The sequence below is a fragment of the Coloeus monedula genome (assembly GCF_965178545.1).
Source record: "Coloeus monedula genome assembly, chromosome: 5".
NCBI lineage: Eukaryota > Metazoa > Chordata > Aves > Passeriformes > Corvidae > Coloeus > Coloeus monedula.
The window spans coordinates 29,973,539-30,000,565 of NC_138785.1; the positions used below are offsets into that span (position 1 = coordinate 29,973,539).

The 27,027-nt window shown below is 40.9% G+C and overlaps 1 protein-coding gene across 4 annotated transcripts in view; it reads left to right on the forward strand.

The window, feature by feature from the left end:
- Positions 1–27,027, forward strand: part of SLC20A2 (solute carrier family 20 member 2) — a 57,364-nt gene that overhangs the window by 7,225 nt on the left and 23,112 nt on the right. For 2 of the 4 annotated variants that reach the window (XM_082282035.1, XM_082282038.1), the window contains exons 1-5: positions 11,425–11,568; positions 17,365–17,915; positions 22,659–22,799; positions 24,007–24,092; positions 26,123–26,219. In XM_082282035.1, the coding sequence (XP_082138161.1) occupies positions 17,627–17,915; positions 22,659–22,799; positions 24,007–24,092; positions 26,123–26,219 (613 nt within the window). In that variant the 5' untranslated portion in view covers positions 11,425–11,568; positions 17,365–17,626. Of the gene's footprint in view, positions 1–11,424; positions 11,569–11,716; positions 11,736–17,364; positions 17,916–22,658; positions 22,800–24,006; positions 24,093–26,122; positions 26,220–27,027 lie in introns of those variants that run through there. The other 2 variants (XM_082282037.1, XM_082282036.1) reach the window with 2 other exon arrangements.

A 27,027-nucleotide genomic window follows, 5' to 3' on the forward strand; every position in this document is an offset into this window, starting at 1 on the left:
CCAAGTGCCTTTAATGAATCCTGAGAATTGCCTGCTGACATGTCAGCAGCAGCCCACACAGATGGAAGATGTGATGGGCTCATAAGGCATTGCTGTGTTGCTCCATAGGTTCAAAGGTAGCTCTGTGAGCACTTGAACTAGTGAAGATAAGACTTCCCTGCAGCTTTCTTGGTTTTGGTGGCACTGTGGTACCTTACACATCTTTCCTTCTTTCTCTCTTTCCATTACACAGCAGTACTATTAGCATCCCTGATTCTCCCAGCAGCACAGTGCCTGAGCAGCTTCTCACTTCCTTGTAGTTCTTGGGTATACTTAATCAAAACATGCTGTTGCCCTGATGTTTGTGAACCAGATGTGTTGCTCAGGGGGCTGCCTTGGTTACTTATTTTGCAAGTCTGCCGTAGGAATTGAGCACCTGTGAAATCTCCATGCTTCTGCATGAGATTAGGTTGAAATTGGCCTTGTGGTTTACATTCTGTGCATGGGACAATCGGCGTGGTTATATAACCATTGTTTCCTTGGGAAACAAGGAACAATTTCAGTCTTGCAAGCAAGTTGCTGTAGAATATTTTTTCTCTCAAATCAGTTAGGTGCATGAAGAGTTACACCACATAATTGAGGCATGTGTGCTTTTAAAACATGCACTGTTTAATCTTTTAAGATTTTCCCCAGGGTATAAGGGGAAGGCTTCCTTGCCAAAATACTGTAATTGAGTTAACATTCTGGGAGGTTTCTGTGTTTTGTTACCGAGCTACAAAGCTTCAGAACTTCTGTTACTGAGCTTCTGCTGGTGTTGGAAGGAAGCAAGATCAAAGTTAGAAGTACCAGCCTGCCAGTAAATTGTCTCTTCAAAAGAAAACTGAAAATTCCTCGGTTGTTTCAGGTGGCAGCCAGCATCAGATCTTTTTGACAATTATTAATCTTTTCCTGCAGTTCTCTTTCTGCATGCAACAGTGAGCAGCCTGGATGTCTTATAGTCTATATGGTGCATATCCTGACTGTAGACGTCTGAATAATGAGTGAGGATGTCAATAATAGATTGAATTACTTGTCCTTAGTTACTTTCTGCTGCGCAGAGAGAATATGGAGTTATGATGACTACAAAACAGTAAAATCATAGTTTCTGTTTCTTGTATACAGTGATCATAATGATAAAAGATTAAGAGTCACTGTGGTATAAAATAATTGGATGGTATATGGACACGTTTTGAATGTCCTGACAGGTGGACATTTGTGGCTGCCTCAGCTTTAGTGCTTTTTAAAGCTTGTAAACTCTTGAAATCTGTGATAATTACCTTTCCTGAGTAGGCAGTAGCATGTCTCAGTAGCAGGCATGATCACTGAGGCTCAAGCTTTCGGGATTGTTTGCCTTCTAAGCACTTTTGAAGGTAAGGACTTAATCAAGAGTTCAGAATTGAGGGAATATGTATTTTTCTTTGACCCAGCACAACAAATACATTTCTCTCCAGTTATTTAAAAGTTGTTGTTTCTGTAATACCCAGAGCACTCTCAGAGGGTTTCTTGCTTTGACTGTCTAAGGCTTAGTTATTTTCTTGACTGTGATGTGCAAGAACCAAAGCTAAGACTTTGCTCTGGTGGGACTCTGTCCCTACAGCTATCCCTCATTTCTGCTGTAAGAAAGCCAAAATGACTCCCTGTTTCACAGGGAGTTGGTGAAGGACTACGCTGTCTTTCTGATTCATGCGTATGGACCATGCTGCTGTCAAGTGTTTCTGCAGAAGAAGGAAGGATTTTAGATGGGATATGGAATTCTGAGAAGTTTAGGTGGTAACTGATAAGATGTAGGGTCTGCTCTGCTTCTGGTACAAAGTGGTTTTGATGCTAATGTTTATTTAAAGATGGCCTTAACCCTAAAAGGGAGAGATAAAATTGCTTTCATGCTTCTGTTTCACTGAGAGCTGGCTGGCAGAATGGTTTTGGTGCCTGCTTATCTACCCCGAAGGCTTCATGGCTGGGGAGGCTGCAGAAATAATTCTCCAGTACCCCCTCATTCAGCATTCAGGCAAAATTGTAAGGCAGACAAATGGTTTAGGCCGCATCTTTGGACACAAGATGGCTGTGTCTCCATTTTGCAGATGAGTCATCCCTTTGCTGTTTTGTTGTTAGAGTCTAAACTGTGCTGCTGTTGGCTTTGGGCCAGCTTGGTCCCAGGTTTTGGATGGCAGAAACAGAGAGGTGTGTGCCCTCCACCCCAGTGCCAGACAGGTTGAAAATACCTTAGGCCTTTGTCACCTTGTAGTTAAGCTGCTGTAATGCAGAGAAAGCTTTGTCTTCTTTTGTACCTGAGAAGTGTTTAAACACACAAACTGTGTGCTGTGGAAGTTGTGTAGATTAGGGAGCAATGGGAAAAGTAGAGGAGAGGCTTACTTACATCTTTGTTTTTCAGCTCACTTGTGGGCTAGAGCTCTACTTGGACAAATGAGTCCTGGGTAAAGATAACTGGCATTGTTTGCAGTAGCGGGTAAGTCAGCAGATGGGTCAGCAGTTTCTTTTAGTTGAGCTGGCTGCCGCAGACTAGTTCTGCAAGCTTGGCACCCGATAATATTTTCCACAGTATGTAAGGCTAGCTGGTACAGGATTTCTCCTGCTCATTGTGTCAGGATCAGAGGTGCAGATTGGGAGATTCCATTGGTTACCCCATTTTTGGCACGCGATGTTTTGCCAAACTAGGTTTGTAAGCTTTGCACTTGTGAAAGGAACTCTGATTTCCTAAAAGGAACTTGAATGAAAGTTGGGATTTTATTAAAGACACAGAGGCATATTATTATTCATCTTTCATTGCTTCATCCCTGTGATGTTTCCTGTTTTGCTTCTTGAGATACAGGTGTCATGATGAGGAGCTTCTCAGAAACAGAAGTGGATGATGAGTGGAGATGAAGAAATCATACATTTAAGAAGTTGGCTCAAGTTTCCGTTACAGGCATGGAAAGTTTCTGAGACCAAGCCATGCGAGAAGAACATGAGTAAAGAAGAGGGAGATGTAGACCCAGACTTTCTAGAAGGGATTGCAGGATTTGAGAGGACGCTGCACAAACGTCACGTAGTTTTCTTGCTTATTCATTTACCTGCACCCCTGAACTGTAATACTTTGTTTGCATGTCTGTTTGGAAGTTGAAAACTCCCCTCACATCTGTGTCTTTAATATAATCATGGCTTCAAGCTTGTTTTAGGAAGAGCAGAACATCGCTGTAGTTTTTATTTGTGGATGAGATAGCTGCTGCTTTGTACTTGAAATCAATTTGGGGTTTTTTTTGTTGAAACATACATTGAATACAGAGAAGCTCACACCATTACAAAATAGGAAGCTAGGGGTTTTGCTTATATTTAATAAACAGCCTTTGAATAGAAAGTATGACAGGTACATAGGTAAAAGAAAAAAATAGAGCTAGCCCTCTAATTTGAGTAACCTTATAATGTATTGTTCTTATGGTGTCCTTAGACAGACGTCAGAATCAAATATTAATCAATTTTATCTTTTTTATCTGACTGCTGGTCAGAAAAATGTTCTAGATGGATAAGATTTCTTGTCAGGGCTGTGGAGTTATAAGTGCAGATTACTTAGTATTGAGTTAGGAGAGAGCTTTTTGGAGAGGTAGCTTTTTTAACATCTTGGCTGTCCCGTGAAGTATCTCCAAGGAAATACTAGCCATGCAGTCCAACAACTTAATGATGCTGTGAACAGACCTAATTGTAGTAAGTCTCTGATACAAATTTATTAAGACTTTGACATATATGTATTTAAAATTTAAAAAGTAAATATATTTTCCTATATTGAAAAGTATTGCTGGTAGAGGCAGGCAAAGAGCATCTTTATTTTTCTTATGAACTTCTATCTGGTGTCTTATCCTTAATAAAAGGCTATGGTTATTTTTGTATACTGACTGAATATTTGGCCTTTAAGAGTATATAATTAGATGGGAGAGTAAAAGCAGTTGTTAAAGGACTGTTTTTCTAATGAAAATAGTTTGAAATCATATAATTTTAGTTTCTTCCGAATAGATGTGATTAGTGTGTTGGAAATAGTTTTACAGTGGATATAAAGAGAACAGTTGAGAGACAGTGGCTGAGAATGTGTCTAGCTATTTTTGTAGCTAACAGTTATATTTTTTCAGTCTCTTTACTTAGATATTTCCATATAATCGAACTGCTAATTCACAATGGGATACAAAAACTATTTGCACTTTATAATATTTACATTTTAAAATAGGTTTTATTGTACTAATTGATAAGTAAATTGCAATGACTGTGAGAAAAGCCTAGCTTATTTTATTACTTTGATAGAAATCTGAATATGGGATAGTATTGTCTGTATCATATAAGAATGTTTTCATGGATTTTTAGCTGCTGAAACTGAAATCAATAAACTTTAGCTACTGTTGTTGACTGGAACAAGTAAATCTGCACATTTGTTTTCTTCGTGTTACCTGTACCTCTGTGTTCACCTAGAGTTTCTCCCAGCATTACTCCTCTCGTGGTGTTTGCCCATGAGGGACACTCAGCGTGGGTTTCTGCATGCTCTTGTGGAAGACTTTCTTGATGGAGAACTGTGCATCCGAGCATGTGCAATTACTCTGTTTTCTGAATAAATCTTAGAGAATCTCATTCAAAATAGAATCCCAGGATGAGACTAGACGGTGGATCAGTTTGTAATTTTTTTCAAATTTTAAATAGATCTTTTAGTAATTGATGACAGTTTTAAAGTAGATAGAGAGTGGTCTTCTGCACCCCTGAATTTCACATTAGATTTGTGCACCAGCATATCCCGGATTGAAAGTACATCAGTTAACAATATGGTCCAGGTTCTGGATTACTTTAGAGAATGTAAAATACTTTTTGCTTGATCGAGAAATTTTTAAAACTATAAAGGATTATTTTTCTTTTAAAACCATAGTGCTTTGGATTTGAAATAAACAAACTTGTAATGTAGCCCAAATTTATTGTGATCTATTCAGTTACTTGTATTAATTTAAGTGATTAAGATGTCTTCATGTCTGCTGAAGTTTTAAAGAAAAAATCAAATTGTGAAAGACATCTGGTTAAAGGGTTGGAGACAGTGTTGATTGAAATATTAAGCCCATTTTGAGAGTAATGTATTCCACTGTTTCAGAGCAACTGTTCTCCTCACATAATTTTATTCATTTGATTTAATTAAACATCTGCTTAATTCAAAGCGGAAAAACTGATTGATAGTTAAAGAAATGGCATAGTTAATTTTCCTCTTTTTAATTTATGTGTAGAAGAGATGGAAATGATTTGTATGACTTCTGAAAGTCTTGGTGACAAGAAACAACCATTTTAAAATTAATTTTAGATTCCTTGGTTACTTCCTTAAGGGAAAAAATATTTTATATTCTTTTAGCCTGAGTATTCAGTGTTCTTTATTTATATGATTATCTACTTGCTCATTTGTTTTATCGATAACAGTGAGTAAATTTTCCTTATCAGTATGACAGAGGTAGACCGTGGTCCCTTCTGGGTCTTGCAAGAAATGTGCTCTGCATGTTCTTCCATATTTTAGAGGACTCTTGACATGGTGTGGTTGTCATGCATGCCTGCCATAATTTTTTTTTTGGGGAGGGGGGGGTATTTTCTCCTTTTCTGCTTGATTTTTTCAGCTAATTCCAGAATTTGGACCCTTCCTTGGAGTGGTGTGGCTCTTCTCACAGTGCCTATGTGGAGTGGAGAGGTCTGTGTCAGTGCTGTGCCATTCCCCTTGTTGGGTTGGTCATTTTCTGTGAGGGAAGTGCATAGGCTAGAGAAGTCTCACCTTGAGCCATGGTGGGCATAGCAGGATCCTGGCATGACTAGTTCTGATTCTCACACCAGAAGGCAGGGAAGAGGGGAGGGTTCCTTATGGAATCCCTTTTGCTATTCCTGCCCCTCTCAGCAGCATCCATTCTATCTTTTCTCCTCTGGGCAGCTGTCGGGCTGCTGTAACGCATCACTGTCCTCGTCGTGCCTCTGTTGGGAACACCTTTTCCTGAGGATGAGGCACAGTAGCCACCGGCCCTGTTTGCTGGTGCCATGTACTCAAATGTATTCTGCTGCCTAATAACTTGCTCTTCCCTGCAGCCTCTGTCAAGCAGGGAAATCCTAGTTGTTCAAGCTCTTTCTGAAGATGAATACACTTGTCAGTCCATGTGTCCCATTATCTTGCCCGAACCTGTAGGAAGACTCATTGTGCTCCACCTGGACATTGGCACGGGACCACTGGGTTTGCTCCCTGGCTCTCCATGAGAGATAAAGCCTAACTTTTCTCGACCTGCTTCACATGACCACACATCCTTAGTAAGTCCTCTTGGAGGTGTTTGCTAAGCCAGGAACCCAGCTGTGGGACACTCTTTGGCATGTTGCATTGACAGTGGTATAATCCCTAGCCTACGTGACAAATCTGTTGGCCACTTCTTTGCTTCAGTAGCACTGTCAACCTACGGTAAAGCAACCAGGACGTTAATGGTGCCTGGTGGGTGGAACTCAAGGTATTTGCTTCGCCATCATTCTCCTCATGTCTCTATCAGCAAAGGCTACAGGACACAGATGTGGACTATTATGTGGACTCAGAAGAACAGAGATCAGCAGCTTTTGGACTTTGAGGGGGAAACAGACCTATTAATTGGCAGAAGTCATGCTTTGCATTGTCACCAGCCTCCTGGTGCAATATTTGGCTCCTATTCCTGTGAAATGAAGCCAAGGTCACTGCTTTCATTGCTGTTTCCCCCTTTATATCTCTATTGCTGCAATGCTCATAGGGAAAAAAAAGCAGCAAAATTTCCATTGCCACAGTGTATTGGTGTCATCTACTTCCATTTACCCCCGTAACTCTGGCTGACACCTCTGTGGGTGTCATCCCTCCTCTGCTTATACCCCTGGTCCTTCCCTTCTTTTGACATTCAGCTAGCTCATTTCAGCAGTGCTTGGTCTGTCCTGTGGGCCACACCGATTTTGGAGGTTGTCGATGAGAGCCAGCCAGTGTGGTTTGGCATGTTGATAGCTACTCACTCACTCCAGCTCTGTTGGACAGGGGGTTGCTGGACTCAAGGGAGCTCCAGCCATCTCTTCTGGCTCAAACAGAAGGCTCCACAGTGGTTGTTCTCTGAAACCCAAACTGAAATGGAAATGGCAGGCAATCTGGGGCTGGACGTGTCAGGTTTCCTTTATCTGAAAAATTTGCATTGTTGACTTTTGGCAACCACACTCTGGCTTCTCACCAAGGGCATCTTTGCATAAGCCTCTGAATTTTCAAAATGCATATTTTTGGATTGCCACAGGAGTGTTTCATGGGCAGTTTTTATGTTCTGTGTAAAGTCAGTACAGGTCTGTTAGGATGTCAGGTTAGCTCCTTGAGTTGTCAGCAGTAGCCAAGGCTTTTATAATACTGTGCCCATGCTGATTGGGTTTTTTTGGATATGGGTCTGGGGAGGGGAAGATTAAGCTCAGAGTGGCTCAGAACAGCAGTTCACCCTTTTCCTTGGTCTTACTATGGGCGTAAGCACACTCAGTTTCCAGTCAATTGACTGCAGTCACAGGCAATCCAAGTCCAGTTCCCAGCAGTAACTGGGGCAGTGCTTGAATCAGTGCTGGCCAAAGCCTTGCTCCTTCAGAATTGTGTTGCTGCCTTTGAACTTCTCCTGGCTTGACATGGGCTTGTGCTGTGGCAGGGCTTGGAGTCAGCATGGCTCTCCCAGGCCACACAGCACCCAGAGCCTGTGTCATCCTCTGCGCCAGCCTTGGCCTCCAGCAATTCCACTTGTGGGTTCCTCCCTTTCATTTCCCAGGGCTCGCTCACTCCATAGACAAGTGTGATCTCAAGCAGAGTCACATGCTGTAACATGGCAGCTCTCCATGCGTGCCTGTGCAAGCACAGCTAATTCACCTCGACCACTGGGAGTGGAAGTCCCCCAACTGGGGTGGGATGTCCTCTTTGAGAACCCGCAGGAAAAAAAAAAGTTTGGATGACAGGGTGACAGAGTTCAGAGCCATCAAGAAAGCCCATCCAAGGGGTTTGATTCCTTAGAGCAGAGGAGTTGCTCCATCCCTGAATACTAAATGACTTCTTAATTTTTATGTCTACCACATTAAACTTCCCAGAGAGTTGCTGAGATGGTTTTTCTTGCAACATGGACGTATCTCTTTTGGAGATTATCCTGATAGACAACAGAATGTTTTGGAGCTTGCTATCCAATATGCAAAAGCAGATGTGCTTTTATTAGCTTTTTTTTTAACTTGAACTGTGTTTGCAGCTCTCTGCAGAGCAGATGCTCAGAGTTTTGTTGGTATTCATTGGGTGTAATAGAATTACCAGAGCACCAAGAAGAGATGCTGTGTTTGGTAGAGCAGTGTTAAATCTGTTAGTCTCAAGGACCTCAGGGCTGATTTCCAGGTAATGGTTGGCATGTGGTGTCCTGCTTCAAGGCCCCCATTGTGGAGATGGTCATGGGTGCCTTCAATACCAGAAAGAAGAGGTTATTACAGGAGCTGGATTTCTTTGAGATACTATGGGCAGCCATTTGCCACCCGTTTTCATTCCTCCTCATTAATTTTATTTTATTTGTTTATAGATTGAGGGGAAATAAGGGTTCCCAGGCAGGGTCAGGGTCCCCAGTTCCAGGTGCTTATGGCTCCCAATTTTAGAGTACCAGCAGGTATGTGAGAGCCCAGAAGCTCCTGTGGTTGGTCAGTAACCTTATTTAAGCTGGCACAGTGTAACTGGAACAACATCCTGCAGCTTTTGGATGTTTTTATTGTATTTCTGTTCCTGACTAAATGCATTTTACTGGTATTCAGGTTCCAATTCTTACAGGTTTTTATGTTAGAAAATTATACTCATCTCCCATTATTTTCTACTCAAAATGTATGTGTATTAAAATATGAATAATCACTTACATACGCAGCCTCCCAACCTGAATGGCAAAAAAGGCCAGTTACATTCGATATAGAAGTTACACTAAGTTGCAAAATTAACTTTGTTTTAGTGGTCACTGGGAAATGAGAATCTGGGCATCTTTCAGAAAATAGCTGATGCAGAAATGGAAAACAAAGGGGGATTAAAATTAAATATTTAAATTGGCTTGTCCTATTATATTATTTAAGCCTGGATATGAATCTGCCTAGCATGAGTTTATTGAATCAAACAAGGATCTATCAGTTGTGGATTTACCAGAATAAATTACAATTAAAACCAAATTATGATATCTGATAGAGATTGTAATTTATCATTTCTACAAATATTTGATTTGATGGGAACCAAACTGATGCTGCCATTTCCAAAAACCGATCCTCGCAATTTATTCTGTGGTCTTATAAATTTTCCTTTGCTTGCTTCTTTAGTGGGGTCCCAAATTACAACTCTTTTTAATGGTCAACCTATCTTGGCTTGAATTTTCCCATGCCTGAAGTCCACAATGCTGATTTAGCAGAACAAAAACTTTGAAGATATTTCCTTTTCTCTATGCTGTTTATTATATCCTTTGCTTTGCGTGTAGACCAAGCTCTGAAGCTTAGGTCAACAAGAAACCACCGTTGTGGCCAGGCTGGCTCGTGGGAAGCAGGGCTCAAATGGTTCCAGTTTGTAGCTCTCCTGGGCCTGAGATGATTCCCACAGGTCAGGCTGGCAGCTTCTGGGGTTTGAAATTGAAGTAAATACCTCTCAAAGGACATGTCCCCTCGACAGTGTTTTTACCTGCATCTGCACACTGGTGGTGGTTACTCTAGGCTTGGGGATTGGTCCTTTAAGGAGAACTAGGATGGATTTAATGCTTACTTGGACCCTTCGGGTTGGAGGCAGACATCAGCTATAAACAGAACATGAAATAATATTTTGCAATTTTTTTTTTTGGTTGGTTGTTTTTGTTTTTTTTTTTTTTAACTTTATAAAGTTAAACAAGTGTTCCAAGAAGTTCTGTGCTTGTTTATTCACTTTCTTAAAACTTTGGAATCCAGATCTAGAAATACAGGCTGACTTAATGTTTACAATTATGATTGCTCTCACTTGAGTTGATTGATGCTACTTGTTAAAAAAAAAAAGGTATTAAGATATATAATCTGCAGGAAAAGATTGATGTACTAGTTAAAATATGTTGCTTTTGTTCATAAGGGAAAACCATTGTGAAAGTATTAGCCTCTCAGTTTTCTAAAAATTGGAAGCGTGTTTGCCAGCTATTACAGAAGCAAAAGGAAAGACATCACAACCAGACTTAAGAGATGTAGCTTTTCATAAAGGAAGCAGCTATATTGCAGACTTAGTAGTAGTTGGGTATTGACCTTAAATAAAGAATCAACATTTCTTAAGAATAATCATGGCCCAATAGTTATAATTTTTTTTTTTTTGTGGGAGGATTTTAATGTAATTTCTTCATTGCAGATTTCTAGCTGGAGTTTTGCCCTAATGCGTTTTAGAAGGTGATGTAGGCTTGCTAATCCATGTGAGTTTTCTTAAGAAATGTAAAACACTTCTCAGTTTTACCAAATTATCCCTGCAGATGTGCAGTTGAATTTAACCAATTCAAAAAACTTTTGACTTCTTGTTAGGAAATATCCTTTATTCAAACTTGAAAAAATAGATGAGGAAAGGATTATGTTTCCAAGTCTGTGTTTACAAATCTAAATTGATTTGATTTTTCTCAAATGTTCAGGATGCAGAAATTTTACAGATTTAATTTTATTAAGTTGAAATATCATTACACACCTTTTAGTGACTCAGAATGGAGTAAAACCTAGCAGATAAATTTAAAGCATCATTTATTTATAAACCATAAATGTGTCCAAATAATTTTTTGTCTGTCATATTTTTAACTGTGACAATGCAGTTTTGATTTTAGTTCCTTTTTGCTGAATATGATAGCTTAATTGCATTATATAGTCTTAAAGCACATATTTTATATAAAGGTAAGCCGGGTACTTTTAGGCGAACATTAGTTTTCCCTTGACTTATGTGCAAAAATGTTTCCCACTTAAAGGAAAGCGGTTGAAGGAATCTGGATTGGGTAATTTAGGCTGAACTGTTGAAAGCGAAGTTGTTTGCTTAGGCATCAATCCAGTCAAAACTTGTGCACATCTTTAACTTTCTGCAGTCTGTGTAGCCTGTGGGACCTCTACTGACATGGATAAAGTATCAAGCATGCAACATCATTCCCAGATTGGATGTACATGCCCTACTATCACATGCACTTGAATTAAAAGTGCATTTAAGTGTGCTTGCAAATAGAAGATCTGGGACTCCTCAGAGATTACCTGATCTTACCAAAATGCCCAGCTGACAGTCAAAAATGAGATTTCCTTTCTTGTCTATGCCTGTGCCTGGGGGTGGGGGGGAGGGAAGGGAACGTTTTGTTGCTTTTAATACGAGCTTCATTGGATTGGTTTGTCTCTCTGGTGCAGTCGTGACGCAGTGTTGTGTTTTATCAGTGCCCACCCCCAGCAGAATTCTTTGCTTAAGAGGAGGCAGATTTTCACCTTCTGAATAAGAATCTGGACTCGCATTGATGCTTCTCGGTGTTGTCTTGTGTGCTCTCCTGTGCCAGAGTGAATTTTATCCCCGGACTGCCTGGTGTAAGTTATAGCCCTCTTTCTACCCTCTGAAAGTTTGCATGTTCAGATGTGACTGTGCTGAATGATAGGATGTCTATTTTAGACTTCAACCTGTATTTACAATCAGGAGGGAAGGTTGCTAGAAGAACTTAGTTCCTTTTTCTCTTGAAACAACTTTTAAATACTGGGTGAGTTTTAAAGACTTCTCTGCATGGATTTTTTTTTATAAAACATGTTTTCTGTAACCATGAGCACTTGTTTTCTCTGAATGGATCTTGAAAATCTGTAGTATTGAGTCATAAAAACTCCTTGCCTGTTAGAAAGACTTTGTTCGGTAGCTGAAGGATCAAATTGTCCTTTAGTTAGAGAAAAAGATATTTATCAGCAAATGCATGAGGACTTGTTGATACTTTACCTTTCTTACTTGTTTGTAGAATTGCTGAAAGTGACTGCTGTCTGTGTTTCTAGTGAATGTTTTCAGCCACAAAATCTCATGCTAGATATTTTATATGCATTTTTGACCTTTCAGTGGTGGGAACAAAAGGTTGATGGGGACTAAGAAAAGGAAGCATCCTCTGGAAGTTTTGGGAGCTGACAGTGACAGTCCCTCTCTGCAATGTTAAACTGGATGGGAATCCTTGGAAAGCTATCAACTTCAGTCTTGTTTCCATATCAAGTAGTAGCATTGAAATATGCTTAAACACATTGTAAATGTGTTAAAATAGGAACTGATTGATACAAAACTTGCTTCTGCTGATGTGGTAATTGATTTTTTTAATAGTAAGTTGGGAGTGCTTTTTGTGTACTGGAGCATTAAACTTGCATAATGTTTGGCCTTGTGACAAGTCCTGTGCATGTAATTTAGAGCCATATAGGGATGTTCTCAGTCTTGAACCACTTGATTCAATACCACCTTTCATATCATGAATGTAGTGTTAGTAATTTAAAGTAAATAATTTGTGAGCCTTGTGGCCTGAGCATGAACTGGAAATGATAAGGACTATTGATATGAATGATGTTAGTAGCTCTGGTTATAAATCAGGCTTGGTTTCTATGCAGTGCTGTGTTTAGTACCCATAGACTGGAATGCCAGATCTGGCCTGAGTTTATACATAGGTGGGAAGCCTGACAGATCAGTTTTGTATAAAAAGCAACATACAGAAATAGAGAGGGTATGGACTAACCTCCTAGAAGCTGCTGTCTGGTAAGCATTTTAGACAGACTTTTCAGCCACTGGTAACTAGAAGTGAACCTGCCTGTCAGTACAAATTCAGTGCCACTGTCAATCATGAAACGTCTACTGTTTTCAGCACAGCAGAGGAAAAGAAATTGTCCTCCCTTGTCTGTCCTGCCATAATGCAAAGCAGAGTAGTCATAAAAATTATTTTGGGAAATGCTACACTAGCTGCTGTCCTTTGATTTTTGTTCATACTTGGGCAACAACAAATCGGTTAAAACTGAGACATCGCAGAATCTTGGTCCCATCCAGAGTAGAAGGAAATTTTCAGCTGCAGCATGGGGCAACTTCTGAGAGTAGCAGAGCTGCATACAGCATGATTTATAGATGGTATGAGATGCATACCTTTCAATGTTTCACAAATGCTGTAGGTTCTTCCCTAATTTTCGGTGAAGAGAAGATTAAAGAACATTTACGGCGTCTCTGTTTGTTCCTTTATGTCACACAGTTGGATCGCTGGTGGGTAATGCACTCTGATTGCTTCTCTAGAATTTGAACTTAGTCCTGAGCTTTTATGTATCCATTCGTTCCTGCTGTTAGATACTTCTCTGTTCTCTTTAGCAGCAATTTGTTTAGCAAAACCAAAAATCCCCAAACCCTGAGGTCTTTGATTTTCAAATTTAGTATTATTTTTTTCACTAAAACTTGTCTAGGCTTAGTAATGTACTGTGAATAATTTCCAGGAGAGCTGTCTTAGTAAATGTCCTAAAATGATCTCATGATTACCACGAGATCCTAACTTTTTCCTGATGATTCACTTGTCATTGTGCATGAATCAAGGTGCTTTTTTACCTAGGTTTTGTTCTTGTCTCTCCCTGAGGGAAGAAATAGCACCGTGTTGACAGAGTTGTAACAGGCTGTTTTGCTAACAACAAAATACAGTCCGAGGGGGGTGTCTGGATCATCTGCCAGTGAGGCAGAGGGACATGCTTAGCATTTCCAAAAATCAAATTTTTCTTGCTGAGGTGCAAGTTTCTAAGTCTGCTTAAAAGGCTTCAACTCGGACCTCCTAAGTATGGTACACTGGTTATGGATCATAAGAAAACTCTATTAGCTAAAAAACTTGCCTTAATGCAGAATTAGCTTCTTGCAGCTTGAAATGTCATTTCTCTCCACTCTCATAGCCATCAGAGATGCACACTCCAGCTTCAGGTCCTGCAGCTTCCTGGTCCTAAACAGTTCCTCTGCCCTGCTGATGCCCAAGTGTGAGTTTGCAGCATGGCAGAACAGGCTGGGCTGGTTCAGGAAGGGTTATCCAAAGCCTAAATAGGAAAATGTACTTTTCCACCCAGAGTCTGCTGTGGTAGCATAGCACACCTGACTGCAGAGGTGGTCTCAGTCCCAGAGATGGATGGGAGGCTCTCCCAGCATCCAGCAGGTCAGGTGGAATTGCATTTGGGTTGCATAGAGGCACGTTGATGAAAATACGAGAACAGGAGAGACACAGGCTGGTGACTTCCAGGTGTCACACACAGAGCAGATCACCTGCCATTCCCTACTGCATGGTGTTTTTTCCAGTTTCTTTTTCATCCCAGTGGCAACATGAAATACCACAGGCTCTTGGGTTAGATTAGGTGATGAGGGGCATAGCTCAGCGTGTCTGAGCATGCCAGATGTATTTTGGGCTCTAGAAAGAAGCGTGCTACAAGATTTAGTCTGTATTTAGTCACTGGCCTGCTTTGCAGGATATTTTGCATTTCTGAAAACTTTCTCAGCAGAGATGTGCTTTTTCTTTCTTTTCTTTTTTTAAGCATTTACAATCTCTTACCCTTTTTTAAGGTTGAAAGTAGTAACACCTAGCCATTCAAAGGCAGCCTACATGTTAATTTTTAAACATGTGTTTATTCCTCTTTTCCTTTTGATTTACATCTTCTTAAAGGCACAGCTTGGCCACTGCTGTGCTGCTGCTTGTGCCAACACAGTGGACATCAAGTTGAGCCTCTTGAGTTTTGGAGGAAGCTCTATTTTGAACCATCACCTTGCATAAAATGACAGGAGGGGTGACTTCTTACTTGAGACATCCTTTCTCCTGAGGCCATATATCCTATTTCACAGGGAGGGAGTTTATGTAGCTGCCTCTCTGACCCACTTGCCAAAAGCCCTGCTGACAGTCTTTTGGAGACTCTTTGGCCTTCATGAGGCCGTTTAGGAGCACACATACACACACTTGAAGTCTTGATTTCTTTGAGACCATCTGGAGGAGTTCTCCCCACCCTCTCCCAGGGAAGCTAATAAAGGCAACCTTGTGACTTAGTGGTTTATTTTGGAAACTGCAGGAACTCGCTGTGGCTGGAGGAGCCAGATTTGGCAAACATTGTCCCATGAATTCTGTTGCAGTGGGGGAATGTCACAATCCCCCTGCTCTTTCTTATCCCAGGAATTGGGTCACCACAATAAATTGGTAGGTTGGTTGATAAGTGGAGAAAAGACAGATCTTTGTTGGGAATAAGGGTGTGCTTTCATTTTGCTGGTCCAAAGAAATGGGTCTCATATAATCGCAGAGTTGTGGGTGCATGCATGGACCTCAGTCATCTTTGCTCATTTTCAGGAGAAGAAACTGGAGCAGTGAGGCTAATTTGGCAAAGGTGCTGTGGAAATCCATACAGGATGAAGAATTTAATCATTAATCTCCAGAATCAAGGAAGGACCCTAGTCCAACATTTCATCTCCTAGCAAAAATCTGATATGCATAATAGAAATTTTTTAGCAAATGCTTTTAGTGGGGTTTTGTATTCATTCACAGGCAAACAAGTGCTAACCATAATTGTTTCTTCCAAATATCATTAGCCTTTTCTGTTTCTGTCAAGTCCTTTTCCACTCAGTGGGCTGAGTGCTCATGAATTATAAAAAAGCAACAAGTCTTCAAACAGAAAACATGATTTGGTGCTTCGTTTTCTCATGTTATCTCATAGTATAAAAATCCTTACACAAATGTTTTTAGCCGTTAAGACCTTCTGAAATGTTATTTTAGAGTGTAAGGCATTCAAGGATTGATATCTGCTCCGTGTCTGGAAAAGACTGGAGCAACAGTTGTTCAGCCAGTTTGGAGCCTGCAGAAAAAAAGAGGGGCATCTTTTATGCTGAATATGTGTATGTAGAGGAAGTAACAATCTTTGACATCAATTTAAGAGTTTTCTAGGAAACACTTATGGATAGATGTGTTATTTCCCTCTTGGTTGTTCTCAAGGATCCAGCACCTCAGGAATATGCAAAATCTCTTAATTTTTAATTTTACTGTTATTTCAGGGGTTTCAGAGACTCTTCCTCCTTGCTACCACAGGACCTGTATTGCATTTGAGTCATTGAAAGAAATTAAGCACGATCTTGAAACTGTGCATGTGGGAATATTGTATGAAATTGAAGTGACTGTGGGGAACGAGTGAGCAGGAGGGCTCAGAGCTTTAATCTGACATCCCCTGCTCTCAAGAAGTGCTTCTTAAAACAGGTGGAGTTGGCTTATACATGTTTGCTGCTAAATGTTCGTTTAACTCCTTGCCACAGGACACCTTTGTGGTGGCCGGTAACAGAAGATAATTAGCCCTTGGAGGAGGCATGTGGTTTGGGAAAATTTGCTTCTGCATTTTGACCATCTTCATATCACTGTGGGCCTTATCACTCTGTTTAACAGTGTTTTGGATGATGAAGGTTTTATTTTTTAAACTCCCTTTCTACTCCCTTTCTCTCTGTCCATTTTTTGCTTTGAAAGAGCTTACTCTTTTATCGGACTAAGAAAGATGTAATTCAAAAGGCAGTCATAAAACTGAAACTGTCAAAATAAATACTCAAAGATATCTATGACAGTAGTTTGAATACAATAACTGTTAGTAATTGGTAACTATAGGAAAAAACAGAGAGTTCAGTGTTTTCATTGCACCTTTTTCATAAGCTTCTCTAAATCAGTAGGGATACATGGAAATATTGAAATTATTGTGCTGTTTCAGTGACTGAAAAGCTGCAAAGAAATTGTATTCTTACTGCATGGGATGTGGTAACAGCAAAAGATGAATATTAATGTTCTTCAGAGTATTTTCAGTGGTGTTTTCTAGACGGACATATATAAAAAATGATTTTTCAAAAGAGCATATCCATGGCTGCAGCTGATAAAATGTTGAGAGCTCTGCTGAGATCAGTGGAGCTAGGTGTTATTTATCAGCTGGGCATCAGGCTGTATGGTATGGTCCATGTACTCTATATGTTTTATATTCACTAGGTGCAAAAAGCCAAGAGGAATCCTCCTGCTAGAAGGAGGGCTTATTGCTCTGCTTGGTAAATTCAACACAAACAGAACTCCCAAACTTTCTACATTCTTCTAAATTGCCTAAAATATTTTCTTAGTCAGTGATATTGCAAGAAACATATTGCTTTGGAGGTGACCTAATTTGAATCTTTTCTGAATTGCTTTATGATTAGAGCAGTCACATGCTGAGGTAGGACCCCATTAGTAGGTTTAAATCATCTGTTTACTTCTGAAAACACGCATTGTTATGAGCTCTGCTGAGTATTCCCCCCCTTTTATTTTTTTAATTTTCTTTTTCTTTTTTCTTTTTTTGTTTTGTTTTGTTTTGTTTTCTCTGTTGCAGGACAGAACATCGCAGTCGTACCGGTTTGGAAGCAAAATATGGAATGTGTTTCACTGCTGACCGAAGGCAGCCAAATGAACAGTATTTATAGTAGTTTGAAAATCAGCAGTTAGCAGTTTCTTCACATTCTAACACTACCCAGCACTTTCCAGAGAGAACTCATTGTTTACAAGAAATCTGCTTTCCAAATCCGTTGCGGTGCCCTCCAGCCTTGACTATTAACTATTTGCAAAGGGGAAGCTAATCTACGGTTTGGGGAAAGATGGCAATGGATGAGTACCTGTGGATGGTCATTGTGGGTTTTATCATAGCTTTTATTTTAGCTTTTTCCGTTGGTGCAAATGATGTTGCAAATTCTTTCGGAACAGCTGTGGGCTCTGGTGTTGTTACTTTACGCCAGGCTTGCATTTTGGCTTCAGTTTTTGAAACCACTGGCTCAGTATTACTGGGAGCAAAAGTGGGAGAAACAATTCGGAAAGGTATCATTGATGTTAACCTGTACAACAGCACTGTTTCACTGCTGATGGCAGGAGAAGTGAGTGCAATGGTTGGTAAGTAACAATTTCCTATTCCAAGTAACGTTTGTTGTGTGTCTGTCACCCTGCTCATTGTGAACATTGTTAATTAAGTCTTCCCATCTTCTGGACCTGCACATCTTGTTTTTGTGTGAATGCAGGGGCCTGTATTCCTTTCTAAGTCTCCTATGTTTTTTTAAAGTGCTTCTAATAATTTACATTTTTCAATGGTTCAGCCATTTAACTAATAGATGAAAAGAAATGTTTAATACAATGGATCCTGTATATTTATAAGATACTGAAAGAAATTATTTTGGAGATTTTTGTGATGGTAAATGGCAAATATAAAAGCATAGCATTTGTGTCTGTACAGAAGATCCTTCAGAATCAGCAGTTTGCAATGAGTATGTATGAGAAGGAATCCTTTTTAAAAAAGTTACAGAAAATCCAAAAACATTTGTGTAAAGTGGTTGCCTACACTTCACCCTTGCCCACGGCAGAACTAAGGGAGCAGTAAAGACAATCACGCATTTAAGGTCTTTTTAATTTTTCTGACCAAAACGACAGCAGGTCAGCGTACCGTAGTCTGCCCCTGTGCTTGTGTTTGTAGTTAACTAAATCTCTGTTCAGAACAAAAGCATATTCTGAGGTAAGTAACATTAAGCCACGGTATTTATTCTTTGTTTATATGCAAGAGGCTTTATGAGCTTTTAGAGAGCTCCCTCAAGGAGCAAACCTGCTTTTAAAGGGCAGGAGGCAGCAGGGAGGAAACCCTTTATCTGTAGGAGAGGCAGCCCCGGCAAGGGGCCAGCCCTCCCACCTCAGTCTGGCAGGTTGGTGATATCCCGTGACAGGCTGGCGTGATTTATACAAGCACTGCAGCATCCTCTGCTTCAAAGGGGTGTTCCACGTGAAGGTTTTCTTCCTTAAACCTACTTAAACCTGACCTAAATGTTATTTCCACCGATCCCTTCTAACCTCCTCACACTTTTTTTTTTATGCAAGACCTGCACATGAGGTAGGCGAGTCTGTGCAGAGATCTACTACATGTGGTTATTTTCCTGTTTTCCTTTGGGAAAGGGGAAATTTTAGCTTTCTTTTTAAAATTATTTTTTTTATAATTTTTTAATGGATCAAAATGGACACTGAGTGACAGTTTCTGGAGTTGTCAGAGGTGGCTTTGTGTGCCTGAGAGTGTGGAGGTAGTTGCCTTGCTTCTTTGGCTGCTCCTGAGCCTCCTGAAGGTTGGCCACCTTTCCTTGTACAAGGGGAAGAGGGGTTGGTTAGCAAGAAATCACTGCTGGGACCGCAGCCACTTCCACAGATGGTCCCACCTTAAACCACCTCAAGTGCTCTTGGCCCCCTCCCCCCCATCAGTCTTTCCTGATACCTTGCAAGGTCAGCTGCAGGTTTCTGGTCTTTCCCTCAAGGTGTAGGGTGGCTTTTTAGAACCATTCCACTTGCATCTTTTATCCTTGTGCTTGATGAGATAGCTCTGTCTTTTCCCGTGGGCATGAGCTGCGAGCAGTTCACACCGTCTGAATGTTAAGTGACCTGTGTATTCTTGATACTCATGATTCCCATTGAAGGAAGGGTCCGTTTTCTTTTCTGTATCTATTTCTGGTATCCTGATCCTGGCAGGGCAAAGTTTTAAGTCTCAGATACCTCCTGCAGAGGCAACTGGCCAGAAGCTCAAAGAAAACAACTTATTTGCATGCTTATTTACATAAGCCTGTGTGAACTTCATGACCAGTTGCATTCCCTTCCTCCAGTAGGGGCATTTAGAAGAAATTCCAGATTTTAAGTCTCAGAATTAATCACAAGTTACAAAACGCAGATTTCAAATTTTTTTCCCTCAAATCCATCTCCAGCTTTTCTCAAGATGTATGATATTTTTTCTGTATTTTCTTTGAGTTTTCCTGGGTGTTTGCTTTTCCTCTTTCTGTTCTTGCTCTGCATTTTCCCCCGCCCTGTTCTCTCATGCCTCACGATCATGTTTTTGCAAATGGATTTAGCTTCTGAATTTCAATGAGGCTTAAATGAGTCAACAGTCTGGGAGAGACCAAAAGTCACTGTATCCTCTTTCCAGATGTTGATGGAAGATCCTTTGATGTTTGCAGCAAACAGCAGATGTAATTTTCAGGTTGACCTCCTCTCCTAAGAGAAAAGGAAGCAGGAAGTAATGGGATTAAAATTTTAAAATGTAGCATTTTGTAGTAATTTGTAGCAAAATAAAATGTTGTTTATTAGGCAGATGAGAAGTTAGGGACTACTGCCCTTGGGGGTAGATTGTAATACTTGCCCAGCATTAACCAATTGTCAGGTTATTGTCAGGACTTGCTCATGTGTTGTTCTAGAGGTTCTGGTGCAAGCTGAAGTCAGCAGCTGACACGAGTGAGGAGATGCCACCAACAGAGAGGACATCCCAGCCAGGATTAGCAGAGCCAAGTACTAATCTAGTCCTGCAGGTGACGTGGTGTTTGATGGGGGCTCACGGCTGGCACAGAGCACCGGAGCCTCAGGGCAATGGATGCAGTGCCCTCAGCAGCAGGGGAGCATGAAACGCACCCTGGCCAAAAGCTGGTGCAGGCAACTCCTGGTCAGGGCAGTCTGCATCCAGCCCTCTGTCTTTAGGGGATATTAGCTGAGAGGAAAAGGTGTGGGCCACGGTGTGAGCAGGCATGAAGAGTCTGAATTTGGGACTCTGTGACCGGCCTAGTGAGCCTCCTGCTTCCTTGAGTAGTTTTGCAAAGGTAAAAATTCAGAAAACATAGACTTTTAAAATTTAAAACATAGATTTTATGTTAAAGAGGATTTAAATCTTTGATGTAGGTAGTTAAAGCACTGGAAGTCCCAGAGAAACATCTTTCTCTGGTGTCCTTTGTATTTTCTTCTGTTCCTTAAACTTCTTTACATTATGCATTGTCCTTCTCAGGCCACCCATTGGTCCTCCACCACCTTTTTCTTTCTCTCCTGTTTGTTTTCAATTGAGCAGCCTGGTCTAGTGGAAGGTATCCTTGCCCATGGCACAGAGTTTGGAATAAGATGATGTTTTAAGGTCCCTTCCAACACAAACCATTCTGTGATTCTATGAAGTTAAATAAACAAGAAATAGTTCCATACTCCCTCTATTTCCCCCGACAAAAAACCCCAGTCCTCACGAGACATTTGCAGTGCAGCTGTGGCTTGGTTGCATTTTCCCTGGTTTTTATACTGAGTATTTTGTAATTACATATCTATGGTTGGCTTATCTTTTTATTTGGCTTCTTTCAGATGTAACCATCTGATTTCTCCTTCTCCTCACTTCCACTTGCTGGCCTCTAAGTTCATGTCAAAGGTTTCAAAGTGTTTTTATTTTTATTTTAGTCCAGCAGAAAAGAAGCCAGAAAATTAAAGAGCAGGTGTTCCTTGATTGATCTAGAATTTCCACTAGCAAGAGAAGTAACAGTTGTTTTGGGATAGTACACGAGGAGAGATCAGTTTTACAAACTGGTTGACTGCCAGATATAGCCACATATGATACCAGCACATCACCGTTTGCAGATGGCTCTGTTTCAAGACCTTCAAACCATCTTCTCATGTTGGAATTGAGGATGGAGGTTGAAACGTTGAGTAATCTGCCAGCATATGTTCAGTGATCTTGCTTTATCACCCATATCTGCTGCAGATCTGTTAAGAGAGGTAGCACAGGCCAGAAGATTCGGGATCTCTCATGGCAGTCTGATTGCTGCCACTGGTGACTCTTAATACATTAAAATTTAGTCTTAAGGCCATGAAGGATTATGATGAAGAAGAGATCTTTGTAAGAATTCTCTAATATTAGGTGGGGTCCACAGGAAGCTTATGTTACACTCAAAAGTATTGTGGTGTCCTGAGGTTAGTGCCACTGCAAGAGGAGCAGGGAACGCGTGCCTTTGCAAAGTGAAAATGAGCTGGCGCATGGAGGCACGTGCTTGAGAGCTTGGTGGCCAACTGTGTCTGATCTAACTTCTGAAAGTGGTGCTTGGGGTACTTTTTTTCCCTGCACTCTTAGCCAGCATCCTTCCTGGATGTCTTGTTGGGACACCAGATGTTGCATTTACTTTATAGACCATTAACCACCTTCTCTTAGTTTGTTAGGAGAACTTCCTAACCTATTTCCTTCTGCCAGGGGTGTCTTTAGCTTCTCCATGACTAAGATCACCCTTTTCTGCAGTCTTAAATTTCTCCAGTACGACAATGAGCTGCAAATGAAGGCAGTGAGAGAGGCCTTATTCCCTCCTCAGTCCATTTTTTCTATAGCGGACTGAATGGCTGTGAATGACTGAGATGAGGCATAAAATCTCTCTGCCCCACAATTTGAACCTTTCTCTGGTAGTATCCAAGTTTAGGAGCATGGGTAGTTTGCTAGTGAAATGGTGAATACCTCCTCATACTGATCACTTGGAGGCTTCCAGGGTCAGCTGTCAAGAATGAGGTTTTCTAAGCTTGATGTACACTGGAGCAGTTTGTGTACTTAATCAGACAGGCTGTAAATACTGAAAGCAGAACTGTTGTGAATTGTAGGGAGATGTTAGTCATAAACAGTCATAAGTAAGACGTAGCATTCAAGGCTGCTATTAAACTGTCTTAGTATCTGCTTTTAGAGACAGAACAGGAACAAAACTCTCCTTAGAAGATCTCTCTTATGCATGTGGAGTGTAGGCAGCACTTGTGAAAGAATGTGGGCACGTGGCAAAGAATTTTCTGTATTACATTATTGTTGTTGTTGTTTATAGCATATGGTTCATTTGTTTCTAGGTTCTGCTGTTTGGCAGCTAATTGCATCGTTCTTGAAACTCCCAATATCAGGGACCCATTGCATTGTAGGTGCTACGATTGGATTTTCTCTGGTGGCAATTGGCACGCAGGGTGTCCAGTGGATGCAGCTTGTCAAGATTGGTAAGTGCTGTCTCCTTTTATGTGTGAGGGTATGTGAAATAGCGTGTGCTGTCTGCAAAAAACATTCCCAGAAATCTGCTTTGTGCTGATAGCACTCCCTCATTAATTTATTTTCCACCCCAGTCGTGTCATTCAGAAAATGCACTGGTGCCATGTTCATTAAGGGCTGCAGGGTGTCTCCAGTGGAGAAAGGGGTAAGGCAAAAGTTTTACTTCCCCAGTGATAAGCTGGGGGCACGTTGTCCCTCAAGAGACATGCTTCAAGGTGACATTCCTCCTCTTCTAATTCTTTTTGTGGCGGCTCATACTACCCTTTTCTTGCTCTCAACAATGTGAACGCTGTCATGTGAATGCCCACAGTCATGTTTCTCCACCCACCACCTTCAGGGCATACAGCACGTTTAACTCACAGCCTCCCGTTGCCAAGATCAGTACATCCAAGCAGGGATGTGATGGAGTGTTTTGTTATTGTTTTGGAAGCCTTTGGAACTTGAGGGGCAGCCTAAAGTCTCTATTAAAAGGATTTTATGCTGAAGCAATGGTATATTTGAATTTTAGCAATACATGTATTTTTTTTTAATTCTGTCAATAGTAAAAGAGAGTTTTCAGTGGCAGCCGAATCAATGTTAACCATGCTGCAAACAATAAATCACTCTGGATGAGATTTCCAGAGTGCTGCCCTAATCCGGTTTTATTGAAATCAGTGGGAGCTTTGCCACCTACTTCAGTTAAATCAGTCCTGGACACTTGCAGTGCTGGCCTGTAAAAAATGTACACACATTATACATTACAGTTGATGCTTCTCTGGCACTTTGGAACTTGAGACTGTTACCCTGGGAGCAGTAACATCCTGCTAGATGCAGTTGCTTTCCACTTGCTTGCAACATTTGTGGTCATGGTGATTAGGAAATTACAGTGCTTCTTGGTCTATTCTGATTCAAACTACGAGAAATTTTTCTGATGAATTTGATTGCTAAACTTGCAAAATTAGCAGGAAATGCTTTGGCTGATGTTTCTAATGGTGTCTAGCACTACTTTGACTTTAATGAGTGTCGGTGGACACTGAGTTGCACCAGTTGGAAGTAGACATGCAGAACACTTATTCCAGTTGTACAAGAACTGCTTTAAATTTGTTGCTCATTAACAGTGTACTTAACTATTATGCAAGAATACTGTTTATTTCAAGTTTCATTCTTTCTTCAACACAGTTGCCTCTTGGTTCATTTCCCCACTGTTATCTGGCTTGATGTCTGGAATCCTCTTTGTGCTGATCAGATTCTTCATTTTAAACAAGGTAAAGAAATCTCACTATTAAAATGAGTGCTTAGTATGAAGGTTGTGTTTTAGCCTCCCATTTGAGTGCTGGCATTTCCAGAGCTGAAAGTTTGTGACTTCTTTTTGGACAGGAGACCTGTCATTTTTTTAATAGCCTTTTGAGTTCTACTTGCTCTTAGCAGTTTTGAAAGCTCACAGTAATCTAGTATTTGAGGCTTAGAAGGTGCTATGTGATAATTATTATTGTATATTCTGTTTGGTCAGAGGATGGTACATTGAGGCTGCTTCTATGCTAGTACAAGTTTGCTGGCATTGACTTAGCCTCACAATAGCTGTTCTGATTGTAATTTAAACAGAACAGTCCTCCCTTGAAGATACTCTAATCGGTATTTTAAAGTTGTGAAGTTTTAAGCCTTGGTTTTCTAGCACATCAGGCATTAGAAGATGGGCATCTGCCTATTTTGTAGATTCTCAAGAAACCTGAATCAGTGGGTTTTAGTGACCTGGGGTAACATCAGTCCACATATCTCCAGTGCAAAAGATGACTTGCCTGCCACCCAGCATGAACTGGAAACTTCAGCGCTTTTATCTGCCTTTTCCATCTCTCTCACACGATTCAGCTTGCTAAAATGGGGAAGTGCAGTGCATGACAGTGACCTAAAATAAGGGACACTATATTAGCAGTTATACAGGGAACCTAAATAGATGAGGGATTAATTCTTCTGCTATAAATAGCACCACCTGTAACCTCAGCTTCATCGTTCTTTATTTCTGTTCTAAATAAATGTCAGTGATAAAAACAGATGATAGATTTGATGAGATTCAGCTTTGTATAAAAAATAATTCAAGTTGCATAAAAGATGAGGAAAGGTTCCACTATTGTATTCAAAGCCTAGCAACTCAAGAAATAAGTCATCAAAATCATGTGAACTCTGGTATTAAAGCCACATATTTAAGCATTCAAGAGGCAGAAAAAGTTCAAGTTAAGGAAATTGCCTCTCAACTGCTGTCTGTGCCATTCACTAAGTAGTAAGATCTGCAGAGCTTCTGGCATAAGCAGGTAGTGACTTGTGTGCATGCATAAAAAAGAGCAGCTTTCTAGCTTGTGAGTCTGTGGCCTGTTATAGGGCTCCATGCCCTTGTTGGGGCTGGCTGTGAATAGCAGCTGGCCCTGCAAATACAGCCCATCTGCATCACACTTTGGGACCAGGGCATAGCACAGGGCAGCCACAGCCTTTTCTCAGCTCCCTTTTATAGCTCATGGCAGCAAGAAATAAAACCAAATTAGCCAGCCCTCAGCTTTGCCAGGCTCTTTGCAAACTCGTGGAGCCCCTCAAAAGGCCAAAGCAGTGCCTCACAAAGGCTTTGTCCACGGCTCACACGGTGTGTTTCCGCTGCGCCGTCAGCTGAGTCTTTCCTTGTGAGTGCTGAGAGCATGGGAGCACAGTGAGCAGCAGACACGGTGCCATGCTAAACATTGTCTGCTCACTTTATGTCTGTTACCTGTTTAATACAGCCAGACACTTGGGATTTCAGGGATTTCTGTTAGCTGGTAGGAAGTGCCAGTCTGTCTCAGTCGAAATGGAGAGCTTAGGAATATGGTTTTGAGATGGATGCATTGCACTGCTGCTTGTAGCACTGGTCCAAAACATCAGTGCCCACTCCTGCTTGGCATCCTTCAGTTGTGCTAAGTAAAAGGGACTCCTCATCTTGGACACAAAATAAATAAGAACACACTTGCAGAAAGAAACCTGCTCCCAGGTCACTCAGCATGGCTGCATCTGACCGGAAAGTAAAACGTGTCCCTGGTTCCCATTAACAGTGTCAAGGTTCTTCAGAATGCTGGTACTTGCCAGGACCAGCATTGTGGATTTGGGTGTAACCAGGCAGGTCGCCCCAGGCAGGTCGCCATCCTTTCCTTGACATCCAAAAGTTTCACCTGCCTGGCACTGACTTGGGTGCATGTGTTTTCCACATGGAGGTTCATGCTGGCACTAATCTGGTGCAAAATGCAGCTAACATTTCCTTTTTTTCATGGTTTCTGTGCAGGAAGACCCTGTGCCCAATGGTCTCCGCGCACTCCCAGTGTTTTATGCTGCTACCATAGCCATTAACGTGTTTTCCATCATGTACACTGGGGCACCAGGTGAGTGAGCTGGGGGAGGCACGGGAGGGAGGGGTCCCAAAATGTATAAGGATGCTCTGCCAGCATCATCCAGACACCACAGGGTTATCTCCTGCCTTAGGAGTTAACGAGGGCAAGAGTAAATCGTTCACCTCCCCACATGCTTCTATTTGTATGTGTGTTTTTGTGACATGCTCCTGATCGCTCTGGTTAGTGGGGAAGAGCATAGCTACAAAAGAAATCCCTCTTTAGAGGAATGGAAATTACTGAGATGAGGCTTTGGCTTCATAAATCTGAGCACATGTTGAGCTCTTGAAGGTATTCTAGGTTTGTGCATCAAGGAGTGAAGGTTCAGAGCAGGGTGGGGGAGCAGGTGCTGTTTGCACTCAGTGTAATGCTGTCACTCCACTGACATCAGCAGAGTCACTGTTCTGGCAGGGCTGGCTCCAAGACTGTTATTTAAATTTGTTTCTTTATTTCCCTTTAGTGATAAGAAACCCCAAGTCTGTTTCTTCATTGAATGCATCTTCTTTCCTTAGTGTTTTGATTGCAACTCAGTAGAAGGAAATGAAGTTGAAAGACTTTATTTGTATTTTTGTATATTTGTATATTTTATGTGCTTTTACACACATTTGTGTTTATTCATATGTGTATTTATATTTTAATTTTTATATTATTTGAATTTATATATTCTTGTATTTATATTTGTATATTTATATTCTCACATTTTATGTTTATGCATTTGCATTTATATTTTTGTAGTTTACTGAAGTGGTGTGCATTTAAACACACACTTGTAGCAAAAGGGGTCAGAACAAAGATGTTTAGT